The sequence below is a fragment of the Antennarius striatus genome, chromosome 23, assembly GCF_040054535.1.
Source record: "Antennarius striatus isolate MH-2024 chromosome 23, ASM4005453v1, whole genome shotgun sequence".
NCBI lineage: Eukaryota > Metazoa > Chordata > Actinopteri > Lophiiformes > Antennariidae > Antennarius > Antennarius striatus.
Genome location: NC_090798.1, coordinates 4,567,142 through 4,582,546, shown reverse-complemented (window position 1 = coordinate 4,582,546; position 15,405 = coordinate 4,567,142). Strand labels below are relative to the sequence as shown.

At 39.1% G+C, this 15,405-nt stretch overlaps 2 protein-coding genes across 2 annotated transcripts in view; both read left to right on the top strand.

The window, feature by feature from the left end:
• trpc5a (transient receptor potential cation channel, subfamily C, member 5a) overlaps nt 1–2,285 on the top strand; it is an 81,103-nt gene extending 78,818 nt beyond the window's left edge. Inside the window, exon 18 of the mRNA XM_068308593.1 lies at nt 1,254–2,285. Coding sequence (XP_068164694.1) covers nt 1,254–2,285 — 1,032 coding nt within the window. The remainder of the gene's footprint in view (nt 1–1,253) is intronic.
• Nucleotides 2,286–11,544: 9,259 nt separating this feature from the next.
• On the top strand, nt 11,545–14,682 carry cnpy3 (canopy FGF signaling regulator 3). Its single transcript, XM_068308183.1, has 6 exons — nt 11,545–11,793; nt 12,292–12,418; nt 12,718–12,814; nt 13,007–13,129; nt 13,321–13,438; nt 13,586–14,682. The coding sequence occupies exons 1-6, from the start codon at nt 11,688–11,690 to the stop codon at nt 13,879–13,881; spliced, it is 867 nt and encodes a 288-aa protein (XP_068164284.1). The 5' UTR covers nt 11,545–11,687; the 3' UTR covers nt 13,882–14,682.
• The last annotated feature ends 723 nt before the right edge of the window (nt 14,683–15,405 follow it).

The window sequence follows — 15,405 nt, the reverse complement described above, 5'->3', positions numbered from 1 at the left end:
TCATATGAGGGATGGGCGGTCACAGTAAATGAATGAACATTACAGCATAAATGACATCAGGTGCATGTCAGTGTTCTGTTCTCTGAGCTGCAATCAGATCCCATATGGTGAGTGAACAGAATAAAACATACATTGTATGATCATTATGTGAAATTATTTCATTTGACAGAGCCACGTCTGTATTATGGTAAATTTGTTTCATTAAAAAATACAGATTACATTCAAAGTGTGCATGAACTGAATGAGATTAAAAGTAAGTGTTGCTCCACCAGAAGAATAACAACACATTTGGATTAAAAAAAAAAAAGATCTTCGGATGCATTTTGGATAATTAACACCTCTCCATCTTATTGGGTGGAAGTGGTCAGGGTTTTACATGGTTATGTATTAGTAAATAAATTATTTTCAGTATCAAAAGCCCTTCCTTAAAGTTTTTTTTTTCTTATTTTATCAAAGGAAATATGTTTGAGTCACTGTTCTGCTGACAGAAGCAGCAACAAATGCTTGTTTTCAGTTTCAAAACTCTTGTTGAAACTAGTTATGTTCTACTACAGAAACTTTTCATGATGAAAGAAGAGCGTCTACTTTCTTTTGGTAGTTTCAGTTTTACATCGTCATAGAACACAATATTATGTGGGTCTTGAAATATTCTCTCAGACCACTGATCTCTGCTCTGAAGACAGCCAATGTGTTAAAAACGAGACCAAGAATTCAAAATGAATTTATTGTAAGTGAATCGAGCAATTAATTTAGTCAAAGCAATTTCCTTCTCAGTCACACTTGCCCACAGTTTCATCTCTCTTTTTCGATTCTGCTTGTCTGTTGATCTTCAATCTCCGGAGTCCTCACCCTCCTCTTTGCCCTCCACGCCCCCACCTCAAAACGCACACACACACATACACACACAAAAAAAAACCCACACTCCTCTTTGTGTTTTGTCTCTCGTGCTTTCTTCTGGATATCCGATTTACACTCCATTTAAAGTTTAGTCATAAGATTTACAGTGTTCCTGATGACTGGAATTCAATTTCTTGGCTTAACAAGACGATTTTCTTACAAATTGAATTTGGACTTTCTTAGTCAAAATCTGTTCGTTTTATCGTTCAATTTCTTAATCTTCCCCCTCTTTTATCTGAGCTCTTTGAAATTATTTCAGAGAGATTTAATTTCACTGAAACAGCAGCACATGAAATAAATTTTCTTATAATTACTTTATTAATTCAATTCAATTCATAACTGTCTTCTTCTCCCAGGAGTTGAAGCAGGACATCTCCAGTTTCCGCTATGAGGTCCTGGATCTCCTCGGCAACCGACGTCCTCCCCGGCGACATTATTCCTCATCCAGTGAGACGATGAGAGAGGACGGCGCCATGGCCTCGGAGGATGACAGCGAGTCAGGAGATGGCTGTGGAGATGGGGGCCAAAGGTCAAAGGGCGTGACCTTCATGATGCCACTGGATGAGGACACAAGGCCGACGCCAACCTTCGGTGTTTCGGCCTTGGTGCGCTCCATTTCTGGAATTACCAAGACGGAAAGAGAGGGAGAGGTTGATGATGGGGAGCTGGAGGAAGGTATTGCATGGGGGGAAGAAGAGGAGGAGGAGGAGGGAAAACCAAAGAGCAATGGGCTGAAGACAACCGTCATCTCCCCGTCCTCCACCACCGTCTTGCCCTCCCCGTCTTCATCGTTCTCCTCCTCTTTCTCCTCATCCCTGGCTCGAACGAGGAGCTGCCTGCAGCGCCTTTCCTCTCCAGCAGCTAAGACGGACTCTTTCAAGCGCCTCTCTTACCTGTTCTCACGCTCCAAACGCAAAGCTCCACCCATGCCCCTCCCACTACAGTCCCCGCCCTCCTACACCATCTCTGACGGGTTGCTCCGCCCCCTAGGGAGCCACAGCCACTCCGATTACGGACTGAGCAAAGTGACCAGAAGTGAGACTCACCTGAACGAGGTGGGACGCTCAGGCGACATCAATAACCCCTCGTTCTCCCCGCGAAGAACAAATGGGCGGGACTCCCTCCTGACGCTGCCCCTCCCACCCCAGTGTCCCTGCCAATCCCTGCACTGTGCTTCCAACATGTCCGAGTCCAGCTCGCGCCTCCTGGACTCCAGCGAGGACGTTTTCCAGGGCGGAGGCGTCGGAGGAGCGGGTGATGTCAGTGTGGACGGTGGAGGGGGAGGAAGAGGAAGGGTGATGATGATGGGTGGGTGGGTGGGACCGTGCGAAGATGTCATAGAGGACAGCTGTGAAGTCATAGAGGACTCGGTCACCACACAGCTATAGGAGAGTCGGAAAACCAAACTGTTTTTTCTTTATCTTTTTCTTTTTTTTTTTTTTGCAAATGACTGAGGGACAGACAGAGAGAGAGGTGGGGCGGGGAGGGGTGGGGGGGTGGATGGGAATCCAGCAGAATCTGTTCAGGAACTCAAAAGAATCGACTCTCAAAGTCTGCAGTGGAATTCTACAGGCCAGCACTTCCATAGTCCTCAAATGGTAGATGTTTATCAAGACAGTTTGGCATCACTTTCTACTCCAAAATAACATCAAACTTTTTCCAACTCATCAAATAAGCTCTACTCAGTTTTTTGTTTTTTGTTTTTTTCATTACATTAAAAATAGCTGGATTTGGAATATCTTGAACAGCACTTTCTGTGGTCACTGTACTGAGTAGGGGGACATTTTCCTCTCTTTGATAGCTAATGACAAGATCGTGAAGCGTTCAAGAGGCGTGTGTCCCACTGAAGATAACACCACAGCAGTTTTGTGCAGTATTGCTATAGAGACCAGCTTCACTGAGGCAGTACTAGTTAAGCCTTGTAACTTTTTTATTTTCACCAAAAACATGATCCACATGACATTTCTAAATTGGATGGATTCAGGTTTTTTGAAAATCACGATGTTGGATTACTTAAAACTTGCTTCCACATTGTGAAACCTTTGCTGTCTTTTCGATATAGTATCATAGAAATATCCTTTCTACTGCAGTCTGTTACACTCATGAAAAACTCATAGCCAGTCAATGACAACAAAAAGAAATAATAAATTAACAGTTTTATATCTTTTTTTATGGTTTATGAGGTAAATATTATTGAGCTTTGACTTGTCAAAAACATAAAAAAATTATGTTTTTGACAGTTTGACTTGTGTTTCCATTTCAGCATCATGTTCACATCATTGACTTTTTTTTTATGGGCAAACTGTCTTTCTATACATCTACCTTTTGGATTTTTTTGGAACTTCATTTTTAATTTCTAATCCCTAAGCATTTCCTTTGGAAAATTCAAAAAAGCATGATTATTGTGGAATTACAAGGAGCCGAGGTGACTCGTCAGAAGAAAATTATCATCAAGTCCCAGTCTGGTTTTCAACACATGATGCCATTTTTTTTTTCCTTTGACCAAACTTCAAATCTGAAAGAGTGGAATTTAAACACTGGAATATGATTGAAACTACCCTCAAACTCACTTTCAGCTCCATGAATAGGAAATAACTCCACTTACCAATGAAGTGCTTCTAAAATGGCAAAAATGTGACTGGACACATGGAATAATCTTCCCTTTAACCCTGATGGATTTAACTTCGACCGAATCACTGGAATCTAAAGGAACCGCACATAAACATGCTCCTCTGTTGATAACCGGCACCCTCTCTCTCTGTGTCAACAAGGGCCAAGGAACTTTTTTATTTTATTTATCCTAATAACAGTTATACTAGTAATAATAATAACGATAATAATAATAAGACTTCTAATAATATTGATGAGGACTATTCTGGTTTCTAAAGACTATCTTTGCTTCTATTTGAGTTGCCTATGATATGCTGGCTTCTCATTCAGCTCTTCCTTAATAAGTACACTTTATCCTGATGAATAAATATATATGATGATATTTATTGTGAGCAGGACGGATGGGTGATGTGTGAGCGGATGGAAATGAGAAAGTAGGGAAGGAGTTGGTCATTTTTCTGGATGAAAATTGAGGAATAGAGTGAAGATGAAGCGAGGATTGGATGGAAAAAGTAGAGATGGGGGGTTTTTTTTGTTCATCTGAGAAATCTATTTTAAAGGGAAATTTCACAAGAATTTCATCATGGTTTGGTTTTTTATTTTTTTTTCTTCTTCTTGAAATTGCTCAGCACCGTGACTTCAAAAGGGTGGCATGAACAGAGGCTGTTGAATTTTCCTCTGGTTAACATACCACTGGCAGCGACGAAGAGGAGAAATTATGCATGTTAGATAAAGAAATAAATAAAAACACAGTTACCTGCAACACACATGCACACAAACTCACATAACACCTGGTGTGGTGAGTAGCTTCTGGCCGAATCTTTTACCCTTTATGAGATGCCTCTAGAGTCTTGGTGGGATGACATTTCATCTTGGCCTTCTTCGTCTATTTATACTTTATTACACATTTGCCACATTAACTTTCCTAACCTCTACCAGACTCTGGCAGACACCCCACCGTGACCACCCTAACAGCTGTTTCGCAGTAACGGCTGCGGGATCCTGTCAATGAATCCCAAAAGGTCACAATGTAACCATGACTACCTGCTCAACATCCTGTAATCATAATGTGACATCAGCCTGCAGGCTGTTGGAGGGGTGATGTCAAACAGAATCCTGGCACTGGCAAGAAAGTGTTTGGTGATGACAACATAGAGAAACAAACATGAAAGAATGGGCACGACAAACTGAACATTAAGCCCTTTTTATTTTTAAAAATATGACTGTTTTCACAGGACAAATCACAGAATTTATTCATTCTTAAAAGCTTTAAGTTAACTTTTAGTCACCTTAGAAAAATCTCATCACAGAAAACTGTCTGAAACGATATATACAGTAAGAAATAATCTTATCCAACAAGCTTGAATGAGTTTTAGCGTCTTAGCTTTTTTATTTGTGTTTAGTTTTTTTTTTTTTTTAGTAGTCACTCATAATAGTTGTTCATAATAAGTAATCATGTTGTTTCTCACCTTAAATGCTACAGATGTCGATGCGCTGTACGTAACACCACCATGCTATCTGAAATCACCCCCCCCAATCCGTTGCTGTATAAATTAACACTGTATAAAAAGGGCTAATATAGCTGTTAAATAATGAACAATGTACGAGCACTAAAACAGAGGACACTGGAGGATTAACCATGAACCCAAATTAGTTCCTGAGTAGATCTCATTCTGCTCAGCTTCTCACGCAACCAGAAAAAAAATCCACTGGGGAAACGTGGATTACCATTTAAATTATGGTGTGATCAACTGCAGGGCAACAGGCATTTAATAAATCAATGTTTTGACCTGGGAGCTCATTCACACATGGAACTAGAGGGGTTTGGGGAGTTAATCGATTTTCGAAACTCCTTCCATACAGATCACATGTGGTCAGCTTTATTGATAAAGAGCAAGTGAAGAAATCAAAGCTCAAGGGTGAGATTTGACGTCAACAATAAGCAGCCTGTGAAAAGGCAGTTAAGTTTGAATTTAGAGGGAACCTTATTTTAGTTGTGTGAATGAAAGCTAATGCTACCTGTATCCCAAGATATTTTAATTAAAACATCTGATTAATAAGATTCTACATGGTGACATTAAAAAAGAAGAACGATCAAACAAAATCCTTCTGAATTCCATTAAAAATGAATATTTTTATAGTTTTAAAAAAAATTAGTTCATGTTATAATTCATATGTTCAACTAAAATGTTTACTTAATTTACAGTAAACACTTAAATCAAGCCGGACACAAAGATTCTGCAACAATGCGCGAGAGTTTGATAATCACATTTCATCAGTTCCTGTGGAAGCAGATGGTACAGGATGTTTAAGGGATGATAGTCAATCAGGTAGATCAATATTGGTAATACTTAGGTCTATTTAACCCACGGCAGGATGTGAGCATGTCTGTTGTGGATTATCGATCCACCCAAAAGCCATAATTAGATTCTGGTGATTGATACATATTTATTAAAATGACACTGGTGCACAGTGTGTGTGTGTGTGTGTGTGTGTGTGTGTGCGTGCGTGCGAGCGTGCGAGCGTGCGTGCGTGTGTGTGTGTGTGATCGAGAAGATGCACTGGATGTGGGGAGAAAAAGGACAAATTGAATATCTTTGAAGACAAATGTGTCTTATCAAAGGAAGGACAAATGGGGTAACAAACACACACACACACACACACACACACACACACACACATACACGAGGTTCATTACATGCATTATTCACACAGGCTGACTCATGACCAGTGGCCAACTGCAGGTTTGACAGCAATTGGTTTGAGGTGGCTGCAGTCCACTTTAATAACAGTGTGTGATAACAGTAATGTGGATCTCTCCCGCTCTCTCTCACACACACCCACAGAGATGGGTAATAGTCCTTTGTGGCTTTACTCTACCTCCAAGGCATCTGCAGACAACGGTTAAGTGTGTGAGTGTGTGTGTAGTGAGTGTGTGTAGGGAGTGTTATTAGGGATACATGTGATACTGAATCAATCAGAACGGGCCACCTTCTACACATTAAATGTGAACCCAACATACAATGAAAGCTTAAAGTGCATTCATGAAATTGCACAGGAAGAATTTCCTCCCAATAGGGAGGAAATGTATTTGAATATTTGGATGACTAAAAAAAAAAGTACACATTTCAGAGGTGGGTTGAACTTAATGGTCGGCCTTATATATATATATATATATATATATATATATATATATATATATATATAAAATTTTAATTTTTTATTTGCTTTTGCAAAATTATTTGTACAGGATCAGAATTTCTAGGAGACATGGCCGACCTTGTCAGGTCCAGCTGAGGGACCAAAATGTGATTTATTCCTGTGAATAATTTGGCACGGCTACTCATCACACACACACATACACACACACACACACACACACACACAAACATACAATACGTATATGACGTCATTCAGGTTGCCCTCTCACCTTCTAAAGGAGCTTTAAAAATAAAACGTGTCCTTGTTTCTTCTTTGTTTTCTGGATTTTCACATGGATGAATGTATGACTGTCTTATTTTTCTAGAACTGGATGGCTAGCGCACGTTGTTGACTCTTTAATAAAGGCATCCTTACAAAACAGGTCCGTTTGTTCATTTGCATCTTGTCTGTTCCTGCTACCTGACTTTAGAGTAATATATATTATACATACAAGATTTGAATTACAATACTTCCAATTAAACTCTTTTTATTCCTATTATAATTTTTTAGATCATGATAAATATCAGCTGGAATCTTATTCTGTTATGGTTTAGGGATTTATTTTGCTTGCTTCCTGTTTTATTTTGAAGGATTTGTTTTTTTACTTTACCTGTCTAACACTTTCATCCCTTTATACCTTCCCCTGCTATTGCTCTGAGGTCCCTTCTCACTTCACCTTCCTAACTTGCGTCAATCATTCCAGCCTTTCCTTTTGTTGCCTGCTCCCTGTAAGATTTGCTTGCCTGTTGAATGTCTTTCTATTTTGTGACCCTTTCCTGAATGCCTGGGCTTCTTCAGCTTTTCTTCTCACACACAAGACATTTCTTTGCTCCTGTCTGATGCCGACTGGACCAGTGGGGTTCATTAAAAGTTTTTCATCATTAGACGTGGCAGCAATAAACTGATTTTGACAATGAAGAGCAGTTTGGAGTGTCGTCCCGTTGAGTTCTGGCCAAACCAATCATTGATTTAACTGCTTGACAAGAGCAAGAACCTGTTTTAAATTTTAAAGCGATGGTTAAAAGACTCATATAGCCACTCCCATGTGTTTGGGACCCAAACACCTGCTCCAGGTCTTTAAGTGGTAGACATGAATTTAAATTGCCTGCTCCAGATCTGCAGCTCAGGTTATTTTTAGACCCATTTTGAAGCGCTCTGAGATGCCTGACTGTTTCCTCTGAAGAGTGACTGCAGCGACTTGTAGGAAAGCTCTTCACCATAAAACTGTGACGGTGTGTTTCTAATGCAAATATAGGCCAGATCCATGTGAATCAGACTTGAGTGCTGCAGTTTCCTCATGCGTGCAGGCAGTGGGCGTTCTTAGTTTAGAGCTGCATGTACTGATTTTTATTTCTCTTTCAGGCGTAATTATGAGAACAGACACTTCTAGGGATGAAAAGGAATAGTGTCTTCACTTTAATGAATAAAAATCAAAATGCAATATTTAATATTATTTCAAGTGGAGCATGGCGGCAGGCGGTGAATTTATGGGTGTTAAGAAGGACATTCTAGCTTTTTTAAGATTCGTGATGTATTTTTCCACACACATCATCCCAGCATTAAATTAAATCATTGCATAACAATGTTCTGATATGCTCCAGTAAGACCATTACGTCATATCCAGTGTGTTACTGGTAGTGGATCCTGCAGTTCCATCTTAATATTAGTTCAGTGAATTCTTACTTCTTAGTACAGACATCAAAAAAAAGGATTTTTGAAAAAAAATACATATATTTTGAGCCATCCACAGTTTCACTGGAAATGGTCGTGTGTACTGAGATATTTCATGGCTTAATCCTTGAGAGAATGATATGCTACTGGTACGATCAACCAGGTAGCCTCGCACTATATACAAAAACTTTTTTTTTTAGCTTTTTAGATGATTTTTATCAAGTTTAGTAGTGAAAAGAGATCAATTATTGTCATCAATTCTATTGACGTGAATATTAAATGACTGAAAACGCACCAGTGTGCGTGTCAGGCTGCAGGATAAGTTTGCGGCCTTATTGTTCTGACTGCATGAATGAGTCAATCTGGACATTCATTAGACGTGCAAATCTGTGTCGTCCTTGTTTTCAGAGGGTTTGTGATTTACACTGGAAATAGCAAGAAAGTTTATGATTTCAGTCACGCCTCGAGGAGATTATTAAAGTGAGATTAGCTATCGTGAACCTTCAAACTAAAGCAATGTTGAAAACTTGAGAGAAAGTGACGTTCATGTGTTCATGAGGATAGAGGAGCTTCTCCTCTCCGTTGAGCCTCCTCTTCCTCCCTGATGCAGAAGATGGATGGATCCACCGGCACCTGCTCGCCCTCTGTATTTGTCTTTTCTGCGTTCTTTTCTGTCAGAAAGGCCCAGATGGATTTTCACTTCCAGTCTGTCTGAAAACACGCTACACAAAGCCTGTAATCCCAGGTCCCTCTCTTTTGTCTCTGGGATGCATTCAGATGCCAGGTTGTTGTCACTGCTTCACTTTTGTGTGCATGTGTTCTAAACCATTAGAAGCCACCTCTTTTTATACCTTGAGTGTGCAAGCTTTGTAACAAAACCCTATATATTCTGAAGGTATTATTAGTTTATTGAAGGAACAGCTGAAAAGCAGAGCAGTGGAGAGACAGAGATGAGAGATTTTTAACAAAGCCGTCGCTCGCCCGTTGTGTGGGCTGAACCGCTGAATAGAAACCAGTTTTTATTTCTCTCTCTCTACATCAACCTCCCCTCCACCAACTCAGTGTCAAGTTCTGCTATGAGACACACACTGATCTGTGTGTGCTGTGAAATGAGAAGCTGGCTGTCCCTTTGGCAGAAAGCGGTATTCTGAAGCACCTCTTTGGAAAAACTGTACTATTATTGAACTACTGTGAAATGCTTTTATCTCGCCGTTAGTCGCATCTCTCTTTTTTTTCTATGTCTTTCTATCTCGGACGGACATTCAAGCACAAAGAATCACAAAACGTTCAAGTAGGAATGAGCACAAATGCTCTAATGTTACTCTTCCACAGAAAATAATCTGCTCAAATCCTGCAGACTTTAGCAGATAAAGATGTTACTCAGATATTAAAAAAAATAAAAAAATCTAGAATTGGTTTAATTTTGCAGACCTGAAGATACAAAAGTAAAAGAAATAGACACAAAAAATAAAGGAATACAGATGAAGTCACAGTCTGATTGCACAAATGTTTCATGATTTGTGACTCTGACTGTCATGACTGTTGAATTTGTGTGTCTGTGTTTGAATAGTTGCACCTGAGAGCACTTGAACAGCTCTTAAAATATAAAACACGTGGGAGACACACACACACACACACACTTTCTGAGTTCAGATCCTGGCCTTCCTGTGTGGTGTTTACATGCTCTCTATGTCTTAATCTGTCAGGCATTTTTGATGTAAATGACATGGACATGTTCACACAGGTTGAAATAATTCCACTCATTCACTTGGATTCACTTCAAAATCTAGCAATTTTTCCTTACCTCGTGTTCAACATGTTTTTAATGTGATTTTAAAAAATTATTTTAAAAAATCAGGTTTCCAAAATAACTACATAGCAGTCATTTTACACTCTAATTTATATCATTAATTGATGTTTTATTCTATTAATTAGTTGGAGAGGATAGTTTCACAATTAAAGGTTCCCATTGCTGGGTGGGAAATTTTTGCCCACTCTTCGTAAACTTGTTTCACTTCAGCCACACTGAAGTCTTGGGGGTCATTACAATTTTTTTTTGGAAAATATGATCGGAGTCTGATGTTGATGATGAAGATGATGATAATGATGATGATGATGATGAAGATTATGAAGATGTAGATTATGACTCTCACCGTGGTTCAGGGGTTTGTTTCAAACAAAAACGTAGAAATGACTCTTTCCAAAAAAAAACTTATAATGAATATAATGAAGAGAACATAAACAGCATTGTTCGTTAGCACACACACACACACACACACACACACACACACACACACACACACACACACACACACACACACACACACACACACACACACACAAACACAAACAAACTTTATAAAATCAATGTTACATAACTTGTGACATTTTACTGTTAATACGGCTATGGCGCCATCTGTCGGTTGAAACATAAAAATGCACCAGGACAAAATCAAAGATTCCCTGTAACAAAAAGAATAGCCACTCGAGCCATTTCTACTTGTTTAAAACTTCTGTTCAACATAAAATGAATGTTTTTGACTCTTTGTCAAATTATTGTTGGCATGATAGAATGAATGAATAAATGAATGAATGAACGAACGAATGAATGAAGGAATGACGTGTGGCTCCCCATAGGGAAATTATTTCAGAAAAAATAAAGTGTTTCTTTCTTTCTTGACAAATAGGATTTTGATGTTCAAATAGCATTATCAAGGGAAATATATATGCTTCTACTGTTAATATTATAAGTAGTAATAATAGTAGTTGAGTATAGTAGAGAAGAGTATAACTTTATTTATCCCTTAAGGAGGGAAATTAATTTCCTCCGTCGCACACATCACAGTGAGTACACAAAACACAGCACAGTGAGTACACAAAACACAGCAAAATACAGCACAGCGAGAACATAAAACACAGAAAACGCACACAGAAAGCGCAGTAGTACAGTATTATTTGTATTGGTAATAAATATAATATATCATATTAACACATTCACAGTGAAAATCAATGAAACGTTCACTGTCTGTTTAGCTGTCGCACATAATGGGAACAGAGTTATACATCTTGTCAATGATAATCGCTATGATCTTCTTCCGCCTCTCATTGGTCCAACCAATGCCACCTTCTCCTCTCTGATTGGTCCAGAGCTGAACGTGCGTCTGACCAAGAAGGAAGTATTTACTCTCAGGTTTTACATGTCAGTGCAATTTGAACATCATGTAGGCAAAGAAATATAACGGTTTCAATACCTTTGTAACAACAACACGACTAATATAAGTGGTTAATACTCCATAAGAGCTGAAGATATGATTTCTGTTAGATTGTTATCGATTTTCTTGACAGTTTTGTCGGTCAGAGCAGCCAAGGATGGAGGGGACGATGAATGGGTTCATCTCGCCAACAAATGTGAAGGTATGGCAAGACAGACCGACAGATCGCTCTGTTTTCTCTGCCTGAAGACTCACATGAAATATAAACCTGGAGTGTGCGAGAATATATCCAGCTGTTACCCTTTGTTTACATCGGGCATAATGTGAATGGCGTCATACAAGAGGTTTAGATGTAATACAGTATACACGACAATCCTGTATCTCTTCTGTGGACTGACTCTATTATGCTTCTGACTCTAAATGTGTCTGTTATGTTTTCAATCTGTTCAACAAACCATCAAGAACAAATGTGAAATTTGATCAAAAGTAGCAACTAGCAACAATTGCGAAGCAGTTTTAAATATATTTTGGTGTTATGGATGAGAAACATCCTGTGAATGAATTGTCAAAGAAATGTTCTCTTTGGACTCTTCAAATCTCAATGATCTGAACTGTTTTGCATTCCTTTTTCTGATACTATTTGCGTTTATATCCACCAGCACTGATAAACATTTTAACACACTTCAACTTAATTCCCCAGTGTGTAAATTTGTCAGCATTGAGATGAAGTCGGCCTTCCATGAGACGGGGAAAACCAAGGAAGTCATCGACAGGAACTATCGCTTCATTGATAGCAAGGGAGCGCCGCCAATCAAATATGTCAAGTCGTAAGTATGTGTGCTCTTTTCAGTTTGTGGTATTCTACATCAATTCACAGCTGCAGCCATCCGTGCTGTCTGTGAATACATGATTCTGGATCTTTCTTTCCGACACATACAGACACACACACACACACACACACACATACTGACTGTGTGTCGGGGAACAGGAACTTGATCGAGTCCCAGTTCCTGTTGAGGGACTGAATATAGAACTGGGTAACAAGAAACATCGGTATGTGTATTAGGTCTACAAGAGTTAAGGATCTGATGCCAGCACTCATCCTTTTTCCTCTATTTTTCCACAGAGACCTCCGTTTTATTGAGGTGATAGAAAACGTGTGTCAGAGGCTGCTGGAATACAACCTGCACAAAGAGAGAAGTGGAAGTAATCGCTTTGCCAAGGTCAGTCGTGTTGTGAAGCAAAGGTTTGAAGTGTTGTATTCAGCGTTTTGGCGTCGTTTTCCCCCATGTTTTCGTGTTTCTTCTAGAAGTTGCACATGCATGCCACACAGCTGTGTTAAAAGGTCCCATAGCTTGTGGAAGGTTTGCGTATTTTGTGACAACGCTGTTGCATCTCCCTATGTCCATCTGCAGGGCATGTCAGAGACCTTCTCCACCCTTCACGGTTTGGTGAATAAAGGTGTGAACGTGGTGATGGATATTCCCTACGAGCTCTGGAATGAGACGTCAGCAGAAGTGGCCGACCTCAAAAAACAGGTGATTGTTTTTTTGAACACAGAAGATTCGACATCTATTAAAATCATCAGTTTTGCATCACTTTGACTGTTGAAATTTCCAAAACTTTGGTTTTGGAACTTGGTTTGCCGATCATTTCCACGCCTTGTGAATCACCATGAATCTGAGTGATGTGTGCAGTGACTGTGTATTTGTGTGTTTTTGTGTGTCAGTGTGACGTGCTGGTGGAGAAGTACGAGGATGTGATTGAAGATTGGTACAAAGGGAGCCAGGAGGAAGACCTGACCATGTATTTATGTGAGAAACACGTCCTCAAAGGACAGGATGCAGGTATCTCCATGTTTCTGTTCTCACATCTTCCAACATCCTTTTCCTTTCATCATTTATCAATTTATCTTTCTTCTGATTCTGTCATCCTGACATTCCTCCTTCCTTCATTTCATTATTTTTTCCCCATCTTCTTTCCTCTTTGCCCAGCCTGCCTGAAGGAGGAGTGGAATCCAAAGAAGAAGAAGGGAGACCAAGCAGCCATTGCAGAGGGCAAGAAGAAGAAAAAAAAGAAGGGAGGGAAGAAGGGAAAGGGTAAAAGTGTGGAGGGAGAAGAGGGAAGAGACGGCAGTTCAGACGGAGAGAAGGTGAGCAAAAAGAAGGAGAAAAAAGTGAAGAAGAAGAAAAAGAGCAAAGCTCCAGTGGAAAAGACGGATGGAGGGGTGTCGTCGGATGAGGATGTCCAGCCACAGGTGCCTCTGACTGGGCCGAAGACCGAACTGTGAGCCCCGGTTCCCCTCTGGAGCCTAAAGAAAAGTCAACTGAGAGAGAGCAGCTGGCTGTGTTACATGCAGTAGTCAGATTGAGTCTGAAGTGCGTCCCAGACGTTCCACAAGGTGTTACGTAAAAGTTTATTCCCTTTTCCTTTTTTTTTACAACAAACTTGTGTTCGTGCTTCTGTTGTTTTATCTCCTCGGTTAAGAACAGTGTTGACAACATCCCGCTAAGGGTTGTGTGTTGCTTTTGAAGATGTTTATGGCAGCAACAATGCAGGATTTATTTTACTTTATTAACTAAATAATGCATTAAGTGATTCAAGACGTGAAATTTATGTTTGATGTAGAAAACAGCAGTACTGGATTAGGATTAATAGTTGAGTCTGAATAGAGTTTCATGACAATGAACACTCAAACTATGGAACAGGGTCAATTTCATTTTTCTGTTTCTTTTTGTGCTCTTTTTTTTTTTCTGAAACATTCCTTCCATCTGAAAACCTGCGCTTGAATGTAATTTATAATTTGTGAAATATCAGATTGTTTCAATACAACATGAAGCACGTTTTCTATGTCACTGATCGTTTCTGTCAGTTTGTTAATCTGTCGTTTATTGATTTGTGTGTGTGTGTGTGGGAGTGTGTATGTGTGTTCTGTGCAGAAGCTGCTATTTAAATTTAAAGTGTGTCGTTTGCTTGCTGACTCCTGATCCGATGATGAAGGTTTATATGTGTTGGATTTCTGTGTGCTTTTACAAGTTTTTATCCTTCAGTGAAACACTCTCTGTCATATCGGAGCTGTCATATCACAATAAACACAGTTTTAGAAACACTCGATTCATTTCCAGGAAGTTTTTGAGATCTGCTTTTGTATTTCTGATGCTGTCTATCAAATTGAACATTGGACAACGAGAGGGAGGCAGAAAATCCAACGCTTTAGCAACGGCAGTAAACTGATTTTTAACTATATCCCATTTTTTTAAAAACTTTAAGTCAGTCTGTCATTTGACAAATCAGATTTTTGTTCAAACTTTTCTTGCTGCATCCACTTTTAAATGAGTTAACAGTTAACATGTGTAGGAAATACTTTTATTATAAAGCTGCAGCAATTTTTGCGGTTTTTAACATGACAGAATACAGTCTGTAGCCACAGGATAAATGAATGATTAACTGACAGTGAACTGTAATATGACAAACTAGTTATTATCCTCTCTAGTGTGTTATATTTACACTTTTATTATGTACTGTACATAAATTATTTATAGTGAGTATTTGATTTTATTTAACGAACAGATTATTTTGAGATGTTTTGGATAACCAGACCATACATCCAAAATAAGGTTACTACAATTAAAGTATATAATGTTCGGTATTGATTTTTATATTTACTTATGTTCTTTTGTTAGATTGATTCATTTCTTGTGGATTCTTTTTCAGATAACTTTGATCTATTTATGTTAAACAGTTAAAATCTTGAACAGTAAACAATCTTACTAGAGTTAGCATTAACCCTCCAAAACTCCTGAATAATGGATTT